The 21,370-nt window shown below is 43.4% G+C and overlaps 1 protein-coding gene across 3 annotated transcripts; it reads left to right on the top strand.

The window, feature by feature from the left end:
• Positions 1–1,829: 1,829 nt before the first annotated feature.
• sncaip (synuclein, alpha interacting protein) lies at positions 1,830–15,414 on the top strand. Of its 3 annotated transcripts, none has more exons than XM_010896029.3 (10): positions 1,830–1,981; positions 8,662–8,759; positions 9,379–9,436; positions 9,557–10,386; positions 10,508–10,687; positions 11,088–11,201; positions 11,319–11,444; positions 13,117–13,286; positions 13,505–13,594; positions 13,713–15,414. In XM_010896029.3, exons 2-10 carry the CDS (start codon positions 8,703–8,705, stop codon positions 14,695–14,697), a joined length of 2,610 nt encoding a protein of 869 aa, XP_010894331.2. In that variant the 5' UTR covers positions 1,830–1,981; positions 8,662–8,702; the 3' UTR covers positions 14,698–15,414. The 3 variants fall into 3 exon arrangements, with proteins under 3 accessions (XP_010894331.2, XP_010894330.2, XP_010894329.2); XM_010896028.3 differs by having other exon boundaries at positions 9,358–9,430; XM_010896027.3 differs by having other exon boundaries at positions 9,358–9,436.
• The last annotated feature ends 5,956 nt before the right edge of the window (positions 15,415–21,370 follow it).

Below are 21,370 nucleotides of genomic sequence, written 5' to 3'. Positions count from 1 at the left end.
AAACACTGATCCAGATGAAGTATATACCAGATAAAGTGTATTGAGTGTACATGAGCCTCGAAAACAATGAATAACATTCTGCTCATTTGTTCTTTAAAACTGGTGTTTTTATAATTCAGGCCTGAGCACATAAAAACAGTGAGACAGTTGTTCTGTATCCCAGATGTATTTTTGCTCCACTGAGCTGGTGTACATCTCCCTAATTCTCACTATAAGGTTAAGGGGCAATATGTATGATTTTTACTAGCATAAATACAACCAGAAATGACCAGTAGAAATCTGCAGTTAATGCTTCAAATCATGTTTTTCTACAAAATTGAACTTAATCAGATTTGTAATCTCCTTGTATACACTATAAACGCTTGCAATACTGTCCTTCCCACCTTAAACCACACTGGACTAGCTAATACTATTCTGGTCTAATTCGGTAAGGGAAGACATGGAGAAAAGTAATGTTATTGTTCAGAGGCAGGATTCTACACAGTACTCCTTTAACTGATATGTATTTTTGGTATCCTTTTTTGGGCACAAATAAACATGTAAAATCTACTGTATACTCTAAAGGTTTTCCCATTGTGTCTCTATGTGTTTCGACACTTCAAAGTGGCCCACATGGCGGCCAGATGGTTGAGTACATGGTAAAGAAGTAGCAGGACCCAGATATAGGACTGGAACTGGCCTAAAGGGAAGAATACAGGGTCTACCTGTCCTTTAGAGACCACAACATTCTCAATGATTCAAATAGTCTTTCAACCAAATTGGCCCCTTTTGATTATGCACCTTTTGAAAGAAATGTTCTCAAGTTTGCAGAGATCACATTCATAGTAAACATTGTTTAATGTTAATGTTTAAGCATATTTTAGTAGAGTTTTCATTTCACAAACATTTGTGTAATAATCAGTTTTAAGAGAATATGTTATAATCTAGCTAGGGCACCAAAAAGGAATGTTTTTCAAGTCCTCCTACAGAGTCACATGCAGGTTATGGATTTCTATATTATATTAATAGAAGTAACATATTTTTCTAAGAATAACAAAGATTATGTACATGGACATGGCAACAGATTATAACCTACATAAACATAAAATTATAAAAATAACACCTTTAAACATCATTAAGCATATGTATTCATGTTAGAAAGTTTGACTCAAATTGACTTCGTTTGGAAAAAAGGGGTGGCCAAAAGAAAATGTTATCATTGCCGTACTCCATTTTTTTCACACGACTGAAATTAATTGTCACCGAATTTGGTGCCTTTTTTATTAATTGTCACTAGAGGACAGTGGTGCATAGGGATGTGACCCATGATTTTACTACTTGAAGGGTACCTTTTTTGAATGACAAAATAGTTCAATTATATCTGTATTTATTTGATACACAATTAGATATATCTACTAGCAAGTCTATATTAGCAAGTTCCAGGCTTCTGCACCCATACCCAAATAAAATAAATTAAAAAATATGCAATTTAACAAAAAATACAACAATTATATTGTTGTTGCTGGATGCTACAGTGTAACATTATTTAACTATATAGAAAAGTACAATTTCAGATGTAATATTTAGTTTTACGTAATATTATATTCAATGTAGGCCGATGTTTCGCCGTAATATCGGTTACCTGTTTTGATTGGATATCTATAGGGTCCTTCATAATTTTAAAGAAGTTTTTGCAAACAAGGAAATATAAATACAGTTATTTCCCAGTTAAAATCCATCATCATAAAATAGAAGCAAGAAAACCAAAAAGAAAACTATCCAGATTTGAGGTCTGGGTTTTATTTCTTAGGATAACGGTACTTCAAAACTGTACTTCCGGTATTCCGGAGGAAAATAGCTGGCAACGATGCGTCAACTCCCATGTCAGAAGCCTTTGTGCTTTGCAAGCCAGTCTAGTCCTCAGGAAAAAAAACAGCTGGAATCTGGAACTGAGCCTAGCAAACAGTCGAAGACAAACCCTGGACATTTACTGAGCTGAAAGGTATTGTAAACGAAACACTTTTTTAAAAGAATAATACATATTCTTCAGCTGCCTAGCAATATTATGTGTTTGTTGAAAGCATGTATTGTAGCTACTGTAAGTATCGGCATCTCTATTTTTGATGACCTTATTAGTTTTCCAACTGCTCGGTAGCTAGCTAAATGCGCTAACCTGCGTGCCTTGAGATGCTTGGGTTGATTGTGATGCTGGCTCCTTTTTAGCTAGCTGCCTAGCCTCAATAAGCTAGCTAACAGTCAGACCCGTGTACCCACCCGCTCAAGAATGCTGGTTGCCCATGTCCTGTGCTCCTTATTGCCTTTGCTGTTTGTTAATTAGCTTGCTGCCTCTTCAGAGACGTAAAACTTTTGATGTACAGTAACTAGCTACAGTAGCTATTTCTATTCCAAATACCAGCCAGCCAGCAATCAGCCTATCTAGCTTACTCACTCATCCTAGCCAAACTAGCTGTCGCTTACATGTATTTGACTGTAGCCTATAAACCTTGTAAATTAATCTAGCTATTAGGGTTCAGGGAACATGTACACATTTGACTAGGTATTCTAACACTTTAAAATGGTAAACTAGGATTTATTTCAATGCTCTGCTAATTTACATTCCTGATGTAACTCTATAGTACCCATAAATCCTTGAAGACCATCCTATAAATGACTTATATATGCTATCACAACCCAAATAACTCCCCTTTGGAGACCTGGCCAGTACAATAACAAAAATGTAATCAAACCATGTAACCAAAGCTTTCAAATGTTTGCAATAATGTCTTGGGGATGATGTCATGAACTGTCAGTCCTTGCCTCCCCCAGCACAATTCCTCAGCAGTAGATGGATGATTCCACATAAAGGTCAACCTAAACAAAATAAAAGACAATATATAATTTCCATTGGAAACCAGTTTCTTCATGAAAAGTCAGAAAATAGCACTTTAGATAGTTATTTTTCATTTTTTTCATATACAGTTGTTCTTCAGTATTAGTTAAGATGAGATGGTAAGGAAGCAATACAGTCAGTTTTGTTTGTGTGCTATGATGTCTTAAAAAGTTAGGGGGTGAACGGGAGAGGCAGTGTAACATCCATAGTTTTTTGTACCACATGTACTTATCATGTTCAAAGTTTATCTGTTAAACCAACTTTCGTCATGGTTTTTCATGATAGATAGATGAAGACTGTTTATCAAACGTCTTTGAATACAATTCATCCAGTGTCCAGAAATGAAGATAGGCAGTATATGTTTATTTTCTCTCTTTCATATTTTATTGAGTTTGCAACATGTTTTGCAACAAGTAGGAAAGTATATCCACTTACTATTGTAAATGTTAGAAATCTTATGTCTACATTTAACTAGTAAAAGTTTGTTTAGATTTATATGTAAAGTGAGGTATTTCTTTAGGGTGTGGTGGCTGGCTGTGTATTCTATTTAGGTTACCTGTAATTATGCAATCCTAAAGTACTGTGTCTTCTGCTTGTTTCAAAATTATGGTTTTGAAATGATGTGAAAAGATTTCTCTTCAAAAGATAAAGATTGACAAACTCAGAGGCTAATGTTGTTAGTCATCCCAAAAAGCTTGTCCATTTCATGTAACATCCATAATGCTTCTAATTAGCTTGTTTCTACAAAATGTTAATGTTATTGCTTTGAGTTCCACCAGGGGATACTGTAGACACATCAAAGGATTTATTCATATTTCTTTGTCCATTCTGTGAGACTTCAAAGTTGGGAGTTTGGATGTAAATGTAACATCCAACATGCTGGAATTGCCCATACCATATGTGGCCTGCCATTTTATTTGAAACACGATCCCAGATTATAGCTTTAACTCAATTACTTAATCAAGTTGGTTTTCTAAAGCGCCTTTTACATCAGCAGTGGTAACAAAGCAGCTACACAGATAGCCATCCTAAAACCCCAAAGAGCAAGCAATAAGCTGTTGAAACACAGTGGTTAGGAATAACTCCCTGATAAGGTTGCATCCTAGGAAGAAACCATGAGAGGAATTGGGCTCCTGGGGATGGTAGGTCCTCTTGATGTCCCGAGGGAGATTATAGCTAGGGATTTTAGAAAGCTTTTCAAATATTTCAGCATAATGAAGCTGGCTAATAGGCTAATCTTGGAGCACATAAAAAGATTTCCCAGCAGCCAATGAACTATAAGCCTAGACCTAGGTTACATTCTATGATTTTGCATTGAGAGAATCATAGAAATAATCATGCAGTTCCTTAGACAGTAATGGCAGTTATGGAGTTTCTGCAGGAAATGCTGGTGCTCTCTACTTGCATACGCACCCCATTGTTTATTTTGTGAAGTTTTTTTATTAGGTTGACACTATCCCACTATATAGGCGGTCACTATCCCACTATCAACAGCTCCGGAAAAAAATTAAGAGACCACTGCATCTTTTCTTTCCTTTCCAAAAAAGTTAAAACAAGTCGAAAAGGAACGTTTTGAGTGAGGAACAGAAGCGTTCAATAGGCAGTGGTCTCTTAATTTTAACCCTTCTGTTCCGCACTCAAAACCTTCCTTTTCGACTTGTTTGGAAAGGAAAGAAAAAGGTGCAGTGGTCTCTTAATTTTTTCCAGAGCTGTGTGTTGGCACTATCCCACTGTACAGGTGGTCACTGTCCCACTGTATAGTGAATATGGGACTGTTTATGACATGTGAAACTTAAATCTGAGGCTGCATGAATCCAGTGGGTATGGGCCAAAACGTAATTTGTTATTGAAGTGACAATGGAGAAATGTTTCAGTAATGAAACAGCGAATCACTTCACATGTCAAATGAACTGGAACTGGTGATCAGTTGTGTTGGTTGACATTTAGGTCTTGTCTCTGCAAATGGACGCACCAAATCACATAGAATTATGATCATCAAATTTTTGGGGAAAGTCAACCAATCAACACACAACATTGAGATTATTGGATAGAAGAGTCTAGGGAAGCTAGCTGAGCTAGATATGCCATTTGCTTAGCTCACCGTTTTCTGCACTCAAGATTCCGCAGCTGAACTTTACGTAGCGTTTTGTGGCCAAATATTTTTTCCGGAGGTAACATGAATTCAGTAAATATATTCCATCTAACCTAGAATTAGTTGACTTTAATCCTCTTGCTAACAGTATAGGCTAAGAAGTATATATTATGTCATTCTAACTGACTGGGCCCGACCACACTATACCGCTTTAATTGAGGAACGTAAACAACAAATACGTGTGAAGGAGCGCATGTTATAAAAACGACGTAAAACGGTATACTTCTTTAAAATGTCATGGTACATCCATCCATCTTCTTCCGCTTATCCGGGGCCAGGTCGCGGGGGCAGCAGTCTAAGCAGAGATGCTCAGACTTCCCTCTCCCTAGACACTTCCTCCAGCTCTTCCGGGGGGACACTGAGGCGTAGTCCCTCCAGCGTGTCCTAGGTCTTCCCCGGGGTCTCCTCCCGGTGGGACGGGCCCGGAACACCTTCCTGGGAAGGCGTTCAGGAGGCATCCGGAACAGATGCCCAAGCCACCTCAGCTGACCCCTCTCGATGTGGAGGAGCAGCGGCTCTACTCTGAGCTCCTCCCGGGTGACCAAGCTTTTCACCCTATCTCTAAGGGATCGCCCAGCCATCATTTCGGGCGCCTGTATCCGGGATCTTGTCCTTTCGGTCATGACCCAAAGCTCATGACCATAGGTGAGAGTAGGAACGTAGATTGACCGGTTTCTTCACCACGACAGACCGATACATCGACCGCATTACTGCAGAAGCTGCACCGATCCGTCTGTCAATCCCCCGCTCCATCCTTCCCTCACTCGTGAACAAGACCCCTAGATACTTAAACTCCTCCACTTGAGGCAGGCACTCTCCACCAACCTGAAGTGGGCAAGCCACCCTTTTCCGACTGAGGACCATGGCCTCGGATTTGGAGGTACTGATTTTCATCCCCACCACTTCACACTCTGCTGCAAACTGTCCCAGTGCATGCTGAAGGTCCTGGTTTGAAGGGGCCAACACAACAACATCATCCGCAAAGAGCAGAGATGAAATTGTGTGGTCCCCAAACCTGACACCCTCCGGCCCCTGGCTGCCCCTAGAAATTCTGTCCATAAAAATTACGAATAGAACCGGCGACAAAGGGCAGCCCTGCCGGAGTCCAACATGCACTGGGAACAAGTCTGACTTACTGCCGGCAATGCGGACCAAGCTCCTGCTTCGGGCGTACAGGGACCTGACAGCCCTTAGCAAAGGACCCAGGACCCCATATTCCTGAAGCACCCTCCACAGAATGCCGTGAGGGACACAGTCGAATGCCTTCTCCAAATCCACAAAACACATGTGGATTGGTTGGACAAACTCTCATGAACCCTCCAGCACCCTGTAGAGGGTATAGAGCTGGACCAGTGTTCCACGGCCCGGACGAAAACCACACTGTTGCTCCTGAATCCGAGGTTCAACTATCGGCCGTATTCTCCTCTCCAGTACCCTGGCATAGACGTTCCCGGGGAGGCTGAGAAGTGTGATCCCCCTGTAGTTGGAACACACCCTCTGGTTCCCCTTCTTAAAAAGAGGGACCACCACCCCGGTCTGCCATCCCAGAGGCACTGTCCCCGACCGCCACGCGATGTTGCACAGCCGTGTCAACCAAGACAGCCCCACAACATCCAGAGACTTGAGGTACTCAGGGCGGATCTCATCCACCCCCGGTGCCTTGCCACCGAGGAGTTTCTTGACTACCTCTGTGACTTCAGCCCGGGTGATGGACGAGTCCACCTCTGAGCCCTCATCCTCTGCTTCCTCAATGGAAGATGTGACGGCGGGATTGAGGAGATCCTTGAAGTACTCCTTCCACCGCCCAACGACATCCCCAGTTGAGGTCAACAGCTGCCCACCTCTACTGTAAACAGTGTTGGTAGGGCACTGTTTCCCTCTCCTGAGGCGCCGGACGGTTTGCCAGAATCTCTTCGAGGCCAGCCGATAGTCCTTCTCCATGGCCTCACCGAACTCCTCCCAGGCCTGAGTTTTTGCCTCCACAACCACCCGGGCTGCAGTCCGCTTGGCCTGCTGGTACCCGTCAGCTGCCTCAGGAGTCCCACAAGCCAACCAGGCCTGTCCACCACCGGGTTCGGGGATTGCCGCCTCGACAGGCACCGGAGACCTTACGGCCACAGCTCAGAGCAGCCGCTTCGACAATGGCGGTGGAGAACATGGTCCACTCAGACTCAATATCTCCAGCTTCCCTCGGGATCCAGTCGAAGCTCTGCCGGAGGTGGGAGTTAAAGATCTCTCTGACAGGAGACTCGGCCAGACGATGGACACCCTTATGCTTGAACATGGTGTTCGTTATGGACAAACTGTGACTAGCACAGAAGTCCAATAACTGAACACCGCTCAGGTTCAGATCAGGGGGGCCGTTCCTCCCAATCACGCCCCTCCAGGTGTCACTGTCGTTACCCACGTGGGCGTTGAAGTCCCCCAGTAGAACGATGGAGTCCTCAGTCGGAGCACTTTCCAGCACCCCTCCCAGAGACTCAAAGAAGGTTGGGTACTCTGCACTGCCGTTCGGCCCGTAGGCACAAACAACAGTGAGAAACCTATCCCCGACCCGTAGGCGCAGGGAAACGACCCTCTCGTTCACCAGGGTAAACTCCAACACATGGCGGCAGAGCTGGGGAGCTATAAGCAAACCCACACCAGCCCGCCGCCTCTCACCATGGGCAACTCCAGAGTGGTGAAGAGTCCATCCTCTCTCAAGGAGTGTGGTTCCAGAGCCCAAGCCATACGTGGAGGTGATCTCGACTATCTCTAGTCGAAACCTCTCAACCTCACACACGATCTCAGGCTCCTTCCCCGCCAGCGAGGTGACGTTCCACGTCCCTAGAGCTAGTTTCCGTGTCCAGGGATCGGGTTGTCGAGGCCCCCACCTTCGACTGCCGCCCGATCCTCTACGCACCAACCCCTTGTGGTTCCTCCTGCAGGTGGTAAGCCCACGGGAAGGCGGCCCAACGTCGTTCCTTCGGGCTGAGCCCGGCCGGACCCTGTGGGGAAAGGCCCGGCCACCAGGCGCTCGCATACGAGCCCCAACCCTGGGCCTGGCTCCAGGGTGGGTCCCCGGCTGCGCCATACCGGGCGACGTCACGGTCCTCAAAATGTTTTCCATCATTAAAGGGTTTTGAACCGCTCTGACCCGTCGCCTAGGATCTATTTGCCTTGGGAGACCCTACCAGGGGCATGTAGCCCCAGACAACATAGCTCCTAGGGTCACTCAGGTACTCAAACCCCTCCACCACTTTAAGGTGGCAGTTCATGGAGGTGGTCATGGTAAATCGTCATATGTAAACATTTTAGATTAGAATTTTAAAAGTATTTAGAAAACTAACATTCAAGTTTATTTATTTAAACAAAATAAAATACATATTTGTAAAAATAAAATAAAAGGGGGCTAATTGAATACAGACAAGTATTCGAATACTAAATACATTTCAGGTATTTGACTATCCGTGCCCATCCCTAATAGCTTGTAGTCAATCTGCAAACCCCAAAAGACAGCTTTATTGACTATGTAGTACTATACTTTTGTCCGGAGCCCTCCGGTCGAAAGTATTGTACTGTGTCTAGGGTGGTATTTACTTAAGCTATTAACCAATAGTTATTCATGTGGAATTCTAATATCCAGCTTGGTCACATACAGGTTGCTTCTCACCGGGGCCTCAACAATAATGCTGACTGAACATGGAGGCTCCTGAGTACCTGGATTTAGATGAGATTGACTTTACTGATGATTCAGTGGTGAGTAGAACTCAGATTTTTGTACCAGAAATAGAGGTGTCATTTCTTTGTACAGTTTCTAACAGGTAATCATTAGCTGAAAATTACTTTAAATGGAGAAGATTCTGTTCATTTCCATGTAAATGGAGTCCGGTTGACACCAGCTTTTTGGTCTTTGTTGGTTCAACCAGACTACGTAGAAGGAACCATTAGCACCCAAATGTTAAGTTCACACTGTAAGAGCATGTCAAGTGATCGCTAGGAGTGTATTTTTTTGAGGAAATAGTCTCTGCTGTCTTGCAGTACAGCTGGTCTGCTTTGCAGTACAGCTGCCTCATTGTGTATAACAGTAGTTCTTGTTTGGTATAAATTTTATATCAAACTATTTATATACAAACAAATAGCCCTTCTACATTAAGTTAGCATTTTAGTTCTGTGGGGCTCAGTTAAGAGTTTAATATGTTTGAAGAACATCTGCTAAACGACTCAAATTTATTTTTATTTCTAATCTGGGAACCCACACACACATTTAAAATACTTGGTGGGTACAGCTAGATACATTCATAATTCATTGTAATAACTTTCTTAAAACATGTGTATGGTCTGTTCCTTGATAAAGTATTCTGTGACATCCTTGAAGAACATTCCAGAGTTGTCCAGAAGAAACGATGGTCAGGGAGAGGAAAGGCAAGGTTTGTGTGAGTATGGCCAACTAAAAACAATACAACCAAAAGGATGAGAATGACAGCCTAATTATGTTTGTTGCAGATGAGGTAGCCTGAAATGGCAGATGGTAAAACACCTTTTTGTATTTTTAGCCCCAGCCATCAACTGGAGCCGTGGGGTCTCATCACATAGCGGCAGTGGAATCAAGCCAACTGGCATCGCCGACGTCCACAGCAAATTCCGACCTGTGAAGAGGGTCTCACCGCTCAAACATCAACCGGAAACCTCCGACAATGAGAGCGACAGCAAGGCTCAGGCTCGCAATGGGGAAGGTGGCACCAAAGAGGAGGCCTCTGACAAAACGCATGTGGCCCCTTGTGAAGGCCAAGGCTTTAAAGCCAAGAGCTCGGGTACCGGAGGAACTGTTTTTGGGGAACTGGAGCATTACGACCTGGACATGGACGAGATACTGGACGTGCCTTACATTAAGTCCAGCCAGCATGTTTCCACTCTGCCCAGAGTTTCCCATGACAAAAGGACGGTGGGCGGCGCCACCGATAGGTGCCATGGTGCCTCAGGACTACCCCACCCCGAGAGCCTTGGAAACGTCGCCCAATACTGCATGCTGTCACCCGTCAAGTGGTCCGACATGAGGAAGTCGAAATCTCTGGACCCGGACTACCACCGGCCGCCCAACGGGGGCTACGACCACCCCTCTCTGGGGCCGCTCAGCTGTTCATCTGCCTCGGACCTGGACGTTCTCTTAGCCAACAGGTCCTACCTGGAGCCGGTGCAGCACAAGCCTGGGGGCGTCAGCGCTGGGAACAGCCAGGCAATGATGTTCCCTCTTCAGGTTTCCGCGGCCAGGCAGGACACCGCCAAGACCCGGGGCGGTCCACGAGCATACACAGAGTGCGACGAGGAGAACAAGAAATCTCAGAACATCATCAAAATCATCCGCGAGGGGCAGATTTCTCTGTTGGTAAGTCCAAAGGGTGGGGAGTATACTTAGTTATAATGTGACAGCCGTATCTAATGTTAGCAATAGCGTTTATCTGTCAGTAACTGACTGATTGCTTCTGCTGGCGCCGTTGCCACCACAGCCCCACCTGGCTGCGGATAACCTGGAGTTGATCCGGGACGAGGAGGGGAACAACCTGCTGCACATTGCGGCAGCCCAGGGCCACGCTGACTGCCTGCAGCACCTCACCTCCCTCATGGGAGAGGACTGCCTCAATGAGCGCAACCAACAACAGCTCACACCCGCCGGGCTCGGGGTGAAGGTGAGTTGAGGGGTTGAAGGTCAGAGGGCAGCAGTTCGATAAAGGTGCCTGGCAGACGAGTCAAATGAAACACGTTGGTCTAGGTTTCGTTTCAACCGTCCCCCTGCAGTCCCTGGTCAAATGGAGCGTACTCTATGGTGAATAAGGGGTCACTTAGAATGCATGCCTGGAGTTGGTTATCAGTAAAGACCTTGACCTTCCTGTGGGGATGATAACCATGTCTCTCTGGGTGCCCATCAATTTCTCAATAATGGGCTTTGGGGATACTTTGATGTATTTGTCAAATGAACCCTCTCCCATTCCCTGTCCTTAATAACAGACAAACTTATCCAATAAAAGAGTCACAACAGTATCTGCTTTAAACAAATCTACAAAATAACCTTTGGGCACGTGTGTGCAGAACGGCCATTTGGAGTGTGTGCGCTGGATGGTGAGCGAGACGGAGGCGATCGCAGAGCTGAGCTGTAGCCGAGAGCACCCCAGTCTCATCCACTACGCAGCCCGCTACGGTCAGGTGAGGACAAGTCTGAGTCAGTTGCATTCATTTGTTGAGTACAATTGACATGACGGAACAATGCTGATGAAATGGTTTTTACATTTAATTTTTATTTTTTACGTTCCATTGTCTTAGGAAAAGGTCTTGCTGTGGCTGCTCCAGTTCATGCAAGAGCAAGCCATCTCTCTGGACGAAGTGGACCAGTATGGAAACAGTGCAGTGCATGTGGCCGCTCAGTACGGCCACCTCACATGCATTCAGGTATGTGGTCCTTCATGCTCAGTTGATCATTTCTCATTTAAATGAGACGCCTAGGTTTGGGGAGGGATGGCTGGCAGGGATTTTCTTGTCCCGTCACAGCTACTCTTCCTGGTGGTTTAGGCACCTGCAAGCTGAGTAAGGTTGATAATCAATATATGCAAAATAGATTTTTTTATTTTTTCACAATGCTTGCTGATCGCTAACAGGTTTAGCTGCTACACAGATGCGGTTGCGTTCAAACCTCTCCTTGGCGAACCCAGACTTTCCACATCTTAGCTCTATCCCTGAACTAGCACAGTATATTCACTAATCAGGAGCTTGAGTGTTAGTAGACGCTGAATCAGGTGTGCTGGCTCCCAGATGGAATCCTAGATGAGAAGTTTGAAAACCACTGCGCTAAGTTAACCATTACCCAACTATACATTCACAACTGAGTTTGCAGCCGCCTGACCTAAACACAAGGGATTAGGATTCTCGAGCGCGACGTGACTAGGCAGTGCATCCGACTGTCCGCCCACCTTCCAGCAGTGCTGTGTCAATTTGTGTAGCCCAATGCTTGACCCCCTGGCAGTATGCAGTAACAATGATGCAAACCCCTGGCCATTATTTCAAATCATTCTTAAGCACTTTTATTTCCATGAATGATGAAATCTCATTGCTCTCTGAAGTTACTCTTCAGCAGATATGTAGGTAACAATATGTCTGAAACGTTGAAATTTTGATACCAAATTGTTATACATAGATTATGCAATCCCAGTACAAGTTACATCTGCATTAAACTGTTGTGATAATATTGCATTTTCAGGTCCCTGGCAATTCGTAGCACTAATATACACTCACCTAAAGGATTATTAGGAACACCTGTTCAATTTCTCATTAATGCATTTCTAAAGAATGCTTTCAGCACCTTGTTGAATCAATGCCACATAGAATTAAGGCAGTTCTGAAGGCAAAAGGGGGTCAAACACAGTATTAGTATGGTGTTCTTAATAATCCTTTAGGTGAGTGTACAACATTGTGTAGTCCACTCCAAAAGAGAGGATCTATACTAGAATTTCGACTTTGGTTTTAAAACAGTCAGGATTTGCAGGGCAGGACATATCACTCCTGGCAGTTTCCTGCTTTTGATTCAGCCAGCCAGGCTGAATCAAATGGTCAATGACCACAGGAAGTGTGTTTGAGAGAGACAAGCGGGGGCCTCATGGAAACTTTTGTACACCTCTTTGTTTTACTTTGTTTCTACACATCTATGCACATTACAGAATAGAGTCTTAAAGATTTTAATCAAAAATAGTTTTTGCTTGTTTGGTTTTAACCATTAAAAAGTTGATTTAACGGAAAACATACTTCCAGGAAATGGGTTAATTTAGTTTTGTGGATGTTTACACATTCATTTGTACAAAATGCAAAAACATGTTTTTTTAACACAATATATTAATTGTTTCTATGAAGCTTTTGTCATTTTCAATAACAAACGCTTGTTTTTGTTACAAAACATCTGCAGTTGCAGTTTGCTACGTCCTTATGAACCCACCCCCGGTCTTTCCTTCAGACCCTGGTGTAGACCCAGTTTGCTACGTCTTTATGAACCCACCCCCGGTCTTTCCTTCAGACCCTGGTGTAGACCCAGTTTGCTGCATCTTTATGAACCCACCCCTGGTCTTTCTTTTAGACCCTGGTGGAGTACGGCTCCAACGTCACCGTGCAGAACCAAGGCGGTGAGAGGCCTTCCCAGAGTGCTGAGCGGCAGGGCCACACCACCTGCGCCCGCTACCTGGTGGTGGTAGAGACGTGCATGTCTCTGGCATCTCAAGTGGTCAAGCTCACCAAGCAGCTCAATGAGTGAGTGTCTTGTGTGACCATTATTAAAGTGCTCCATATTGTGTATCATTCCAAATCATAGTGCACATATTGACTACTAATATGATATACTATTCCCTATGTAATGCTGCCTTTTCCCCCGTGAAAAGAAGTGGAATGAATATTTCAATAGCTGGTCAATAGAACTTGCTTGCAAGAGAGTGCTGTCATTATACAAAATTTTGTGTCAACCTTTACAGACATGCAACAGAGAGAATAGCTCTGCAGAATCAAGTGCAGTCACTCCTGGATCCCTCCAGACCCGAGGGAACGCCGTCCCAAACGCCCAGGTCTGACCCGCAACCACCTAATCTCCTTTGCATTGAAACAAGTAAATGTTTAGGTCAGTTATATCTCCTGGTTGAGTCATACAGGTATGTCCTTTTCTATGTCTTTTTTGATAATCAGCTCCCATGTCCCGCCCCTGGAGGCGTGGCCCGAGATGACCCTGACGGCGGAGGGCACCCCGGGCGATGGCCACTGGATCCTGAGGCAGAGGAGTGTCGACTCAGACGCCGTCCTGCGCCAGCTGCTTGGCAAGGACATCTCAGAGAAGGTGTGCACCAAAGAGAAACTGTCCCTGGAGTTCCAGGAGGGCTTCAGAGAGGGGCCAACCAGCCTGAGCGTGGTCAACCCTGGGCCCCTGCGCAGGACGGGGGCTGCGGAGAGACGGGAGTTGAAGCTGGCCCGGCTCAAGCAGATCATGCAGCGCTCTCTCAGCGAGTCTGACTCGGACGCCTACCCACCCGACGAGGCCAAACACGGGGTGCGGCTGGAAAGACCCAGCCACCTGCCCATCGCCGAGAGCGAGGAGGCTATGGTCGGCCTACACCCGGGAATGAAAAAGCACACGTCAACCGCCGAACGCAAGTCTGCCTTCGCCCTCAGCAGCTCCAAGTCCATGGACGGATACAACCCCTCGCCCACGTCAGACAAAAGTGACCCGGACGCCGACGGGAAAGTGGAGGGCGCCTCAGATTTCCCCGACCACAACCACGGACAAAAGATCCCCACAAGCCCCAAAAGCGCCCTCAAATCGCCATCCTCTCGAAGGAAGACCTCCCAGAACCTGAAATTGAGGGTGACCTTCGACGAGCAGGTGGTTCACAAGGCGGGCCCCCCAGAAAGCGAGCCACCCAAAAGCAGCAGTAAAGAGGGAGGTAGGACTCCCACGGGCTCCGACATAGTGAAACGCCCGTTCGGGACATTTCGGTCCATAATGGAATCGCTGAGTGGGAATCAGAACAGCAGTAATAATAACGCTCAAGCGTCTCCCACTGTCAGACAGTCTAATTGTGGTGCCTCCCAGGGTTCCCCTGGAAAGAAAACGTCTGAGACTAAAACCAGTCCTGCTGGACACTCCAAAGGAAAGAGCAAAACGAGTGCAGTTTAGGGAGGCTTTTTTTAAGTAACTGTTTTAATAAACTTGACGCAAGTATTTTTTGATGTAACTGAAGGATTTCCTGTTTTTCTTAATATGCGTGGTGTTAAATCAAATAACGGGCCTTAGTGTCCCATCAATATTGACGTCCAATGCAATTGTGAAAGACAATATTTATTGTTATGCACACACAGTTACATCATTGGGAATACAATTGGTGGTTTTTCACATGCAGTACATGTGTACTAGCACATTAATTATATTTTAAACCACTGTATATATTTAACGCTTCATTCACACCACTTTTAGTCCTTAGTGTCATTATCTATGCAGTTGTTGGTTATTGCCAATATTTAAGTTCCGGTTTGTATCTGTGACATGAATTGATGATATGTTTGAATGCAGTGTTTTAATATCATGTGATTTCAACTGTTCTTTTCTAATCACAGTTGAATTGTTAATGGTGGAACATGGTTCATAATGTTTTTATTTCTGGTGTGACATGTTTTACAAAAACAGGATTTGGTAATTCCCCCAGTACAATCTTAAATAATATTAAAGGTGCAATGAATCTAGTGTGTGAATGTTAAAGGTGTGATTTACATTTTGTAAAAGTCATTTTTGTAAGCAACAGAATGAATGCACCAAATAATTTGTGATGTTCTGTCACCTTGTTATTTAAATTGTTACATCAAATTGCAATCTGAAATAAATTGTTTCTTGTCTTTAGTCTTGTGGTTGTCTGCATGATTAGGTGGATTCAAAACTAAATTTGTCAGAAATTTTCAAACCTTTGCCTGGGTTGTCCTCAGATGTTTCTCCATAGTAACAGGTGCTGGTCATAAAATTAGAATATCATCAAAAAGTTGATTTATTTCAGTAATTCCATTCAAAAAGGGAAACTTGTATAATGTATACATTCCTGCCACACAGACTGATATACACTCACCTAAAGGATTATTAGGAACACCTGTTCAATTTCTCATTAATGCAATTATCTAATCAACCAATCACATGGCAGTTTCTTCAATGCATTTAGAGGTGTGGTCCTGGTCAAGACAATCTCCTGAACTCCAAACTGAATGTCAGAATGGGAAAGAAAGGTGATTTAAGCAATTTTGAGCGTGGCATGGTTGTTGGTGCCAGACGGGCCGGTCTGAGTATTTCACAATCTGCTCAGTTACTGGGATTTTCACGCACAACCATTTCTAGGGTTTACAAAGAATGGTGTGAAAAGGGAAAAACATCCAGTATGCGGCAGTCCTGTGGGCGAAAATGCCTTGTTGATGCTAGAGGTCAGAGGAGAATGGGCCGACTGATTCAAACTGATAGAAGAGCAACTTTGACTGAAATAACCACTTGTTACAACCGAGGTGTGCAGCAAAGCATTTGTGAAGCCACAACACGCACAACCTTGAGGCGGATGGGCTACAACAGCAGAAGACCCCACTGGGTACCACTCATCTCCACTACAAATAGGAAAAAGAGGCTACAATTTGCACGAGCTCACCAAAATTGGACAGTTGAAGACTGGAAGAATGTTGCCTGGTCTGATGAGTCTCGATTTCTGTTGAGACATTCAGATGGTAGAGTCAGAATTTGGCGTAAACAGAATGAGAACATGGATCCATCATGCCTTGTTACCACTGTGCAGGCTGGTGGTGGTGGTGTAATGGTGTGGGGGATGTTTTCTTGGCACACTTTAGGCCCTTTAGTGCTAATTGGGCATTGTTTAAATACCACTGCCTACCTGAGCATTGTTTCTGACCATGTCCATCCCTTTATGACCACCATGTACCCATCCTCTGATGGCTACTTCCAGCCGGATAATGCACCATGTCACAAAGCTCGAATCATTTCAAATTGGTTTCTTGAACATGACAATGAGTTCACTGTACTGAAATGGCCCCCACAGTCACCAGATCTCAACCCAATAGAGCATCTTTGGGATAAGGTGGAACAGGAGCTTTGTGCCCTGGATGTGCATCCCACAAATCTCCATCAACTGCAAGATGCTATCCTATCAATATGGGCCAACATTTCTAAAGAATGCTTTCAGCACCTTGTTGAATCAATCCCACGTAAAATTAAGGCAGTTCTGAAGGCGAAAGGGGGTCAAACACAGTATTAGTATGGTGTTCCTAATAATCCTTTAGGTGAGTGTATTTCAAGTGTTTTTTTCTTTCAATTGTGATGATTATAACTGACAACTATCTCAGAAAATTAGAATATTGTGAAAAGGTTCAATATTGAAGACACCTGGTGCCACATTCTAATCAGCTAATTAACCCAAAACACCTGCAAAGGCCTTTAAATGGTCTCTCAGTCTAGTTCTGTAGGCTACACAATCATGGGGAAGACTGCTGACTTGACAGCTGTCCAAAAGACGACCATTGACACCTTGCACAAGGGGGGCAAGACACAAAAGGTCATAGCTAAAGAGGCTGGCTGTTCACAGAGCTCTGTGTCCAAGCACATTAATAGAGAGGCGAAGGGAAGGAAAAGATGTGGTAGAAAAAAGTGTACAAGCAATAGGGATAACCGCACCCTGGAGAGGATTGTGAAACAAAACCCATTCAAAAATGTGGGGGAGATTCACAAAGAGTGGACTGCAGCTGGACTCAAGAACCACCACGCACAGACGTATGCAAGACATGGGTTTCAGCTGTCGCATTCCTTGTGTCAAGCCACTCTTGAACAAGACACAGCGTCAGAAGCGTCTCGCCTGGGCTAAAGACAAAAAGGACTGGAATGCTGCTGAGTTCTGTTCTCTGATTAAAGTAAATTTTGCATTTCCTTTGGAAATCAAGGTCCCAGAGTCTGGAGGAAGAGAGGAGAGGCACAGAATCCACGTTGCTTGAAGTCCAGTGTAAAGTTTCCACAGTCAGTGATGGTTTGGGGTGCCATGTCATCTGCTGGTGTTGCTCCACTGTGTTTTCTGAGGTCCAAGGTCAACGCAGCCGTCTACCAGGAGGTTTTAGAGCACTTCATGCTTCCTGCTGCTGACCAACTTTATGGAGATGCAGATTTCATTTTCCAACAGGACTTGGCACCTGCACACAGTGCCAAAGCTACCAGTACCTGGTATAAGGACCATGGTATCCCTCTTCTTAATTGGCTAGCAAACTCGCCTGACCTTAACCCTATAGAAAATCTATGGGGTATTGTGAAGAGGAAGATGCGATACGCCAGACCCAACAATGCAGAAGAGCTGAAGGCCACTATCAGAGCAACCTGGGCTCTCATAACACATGAGCAGTGCCACAGACTGATCGACTCCATGCCACACCGCATTGCTGCAGTAATTCAGGCAAAAGGAGCCCCAACTAAGTATTGAGTGCTGTACATGCTCATACTTTTCATGTTCATACTTTTCAGTTGGCCAACAACTGTAAAAATATTTTTTTGTATTGGTCTTATGTAATATTCTAATTTTCTGAGATACTGAATTTGTTGTCAGTTATGATCATCACAATTAAAAGAAATAAACAATTGAAATATATCAGTCTGTGTGGAATGAATGTATAAATTATACAAGTTTCACTTTTTGAATGGAATTACTAAAATAAATCAACTTTTTGATGATATTCAAATTTTATGACCAGCACCTGTACAAGACTCAGTTTTCTCACTACATCTGTAATCATTATAAAATATGACATTACAGCATTGATATCCCTTGAAATTATATGTTTGTCAGCCAAGAGTTCAGTTCAAATCACTTTCTTTTCCCTCTGCAGTCTTGTGTGGCGTGGTTAATAAAATGAAAACAGCACATGAAAATGATGAGAACAGGAAGTTAACAAAGTCTGTTAAATTGAACCAATTTAATGATTTTGAGCAGATGTAGATGTAGCTGACTATAAAGAGAATTAAGAAGGTTGATATTAAACTACATAAAACTCCTTAGGCTTCGGAGGGTTTGTGCTGTTAAATACATTTCGGAATCACCTTCAATCACTAAATGTACACATGGTCAGAATTGTCTATAGGGACAGAATACCCAACATCTACACGAAGTTGACATGTAGTTATATCCAGTGGGTTGTGGTGCGCACATAAGATAATGGGGTATGAGTGGTGAGGTTATAATATACTGTACATTTAGGGTTGATATACACATTCACTATCAGTTACGTAGATATCGATGCAGGGAGATCAGCATAGTTTGAGGGCAACATAGTGAAGCTATTTAGTTTTATCCTTTAGATGTGGCTTAATGTGGCTTATGAGTCTCTGTTTAGGTGGCAGGAATTTGGGGCCCTGATTGACCTGCGCAGCTCTCCTGTCCCCACCCGGTGAAATATTTTTTTTTAACAGTGGCTGAGTGGGATGGGAGGGTTCAGCAATGAGCAAGCCTGCATGCTTCCTTGCCCTGGAGTCGTTGCCCTGTTTACAATGCATTGCAGTTTAAACCCACAGCCAAACATGACTGTGATGGTAGAGGTGAGGATGTACTCCAAGATCAGATAAAAATATTTCAGCAACTGTTGTTCCTTGGTGATCGCTGGGATGTTGTCCTTGCACTTAAAATTATGGTAGATAATGGTTCCTAGGAGTTTAAATTATTCAGTCATGACAAGCTGGGCACTCAAATTGAAATGTAGAGGTGGGAGGTTCTTATAGTCAAATGCCACTTCCAGCGTTGTTTTCTTCGTAAGGTAACCAGGTTGTTTTGACTACACCAGGTCACCAGCCGATCAATCTCTGGATTGTACATGGACTCATCACTGTTGATGATGAGACCAACTAGAGTGAGTTCATCTGGTTTGTCAGATGTTTTCTGCAGGTACTGTCATTAGCATAGCCTAAGTAGAAAAATGGTGAGAGCATGCATTCTTGCAGGGCTTCAAAAGCATCTATGTTTTATACTTCACTACCTCCTATCGGGAGATGTCATGCACAAGGCCAGGCCATGGCTGTTAAGGCAAAACAACCAAAAGCATGGCTCTTATTCATCCTGTAAATATTCATCTAATAAAGATATATGTCCCATGGGACTACACCTTAGACAATCTTTTAGAATCCCCTTTATTGATCACCATTAATTTTATCAGAAAATGTAATTTAACTAAGAACATATTATCACAGTGAATTAGAATAACAGCTAATAAACAATACCCAAAATGTAATATTTGGAAAGTAAATATTCCAAAACAATATAATTCATTTTCACAGATTGTAGTTTTCTACTCCAGAATATTATACATTGTCCATTGACAATTAGCCAAACACGCAGACATCAGTAATATTAATACAAATTCATAAAACACACCGGTTGGGTGAGAGATATTTCCACTTTATATCACAGGAGCAGCGCGCAGTTCATGTTCCAAAAAACAAGAGCTATTTATTTTTTTTGGGGGGGGCTGTGAAGTTAAACTGATAAATTAGACCTCATTTATTGGACAACAGTTTGAGTCAATATCCCAGGGAGCCATTCGGCACCTTTGAAGACCCAGGGAGTTTAATTGGGCGATGGTGTGAGATCTGAGAGGAAACGTTTAAGCATGGCACGCCAGGCCTGGTGTGTAGCATGAAAATGGAGGAGACAAGCACTTGATTTGACAAGCGGAGTCATATATAGATTTTTGTGTCCATTGTTTTGGCTTATTTGTGTGTGCTTTACTCAGTCAATCAAATATAATTGACACCACTGGGCTCTGTTGTTTCTGGGATGACAGCAGTTAATGCCAGTGGAGAGAAAAAAAAGCTGGGAGGAAACTTCTTCCTGTGAAGGATGGGAAAAGGTTTCTGCCAGGCCTGTGACAATCTTTCACCCGTCAACAGTATTAATTGATGTAATGGCAGAGATGATGGATACTAATAAATGCAACCTTTAAAAAAAGGTAATTGCACTGCTTTCCTCAATGCTGGTTGAACCACGGGGCTGGGAAATAATTATACATTTCAAAAGTGGCAACAATTATTTTGGTAATGGCAAAAGAAAAGGTGATAGTGAAAAGACCATTTTATGTATGCAAACAAACATTTTAAATAGCAAAACAAAAAATGAGTGTCCAAAATTCACAAATTGTTGTATTGGAAATATGAAGATTTGCTCATAATAATACATGTGTAACTTTATCTTATTTATGGTTACTCATTGTTGTATTTTATTATGAAAGCAAATTATCATTTAGTAATTCAGATAAATGCTTGGTATTAACGTAGGTTGACTGTTCCTTCCACATTGTACCAGAAGAGGGAAGCATTGCTGTTCAAGATAGAAATTACAGCAGCTGTCATTTTCTTTGTGCTGTTTTGCATCATGTAATTCTAAAACCAAAGCCATTTTGTTTATTGTAAAATGTAATGGTTAATACTGTTTACGTGTGCTGTCAACAGATGCAAACCACATTCCACAATTAAGCATTTTGGTTTGAAAATTCTAAAACTTAAATGAAAAGGAAATGTCAAAACAAAAATTCCAGCGATTTTCAACCTGGCTCCTGAAACCTTTGGTCACATAAATGAATTCTGTTGCTTCATTGAATTTATCAAGGTGAAGATATCCACAAAATAAACTCTAATCTCTATGGCATATACAGTGCCTGATGTAAGCATTGGGACAGTAAGCATTTCGTTATATACTCCAAACGTTTGAAATCAGCCAATCAACTCTGACATTAAATTACAGATAATCTGCTTTTATCTGAGGAATTCATGTACATGTATTTTGAAA

The sequence above is a fragment of the Esox lucius genome, chromosome 13 (assembly GCF_011004845.1).
Source record: "Esox lucius isolate fEsoLuc1 chromosome 13, fEsoLuc1.pri, whole genome shotgun sequence".
NCBI classification, from domain to species: domain Eukaryota; kingdom Metazoa; phylum Chordata; class Actinopteri; order Esociformes; family Esocidae; genus Esox; species Esox lucius.
The sequence above is the reverse complement of the archived record's forward strand: the minus strand, read 5'-3'. Positions and strand labels throughout refer to the sequence as shown.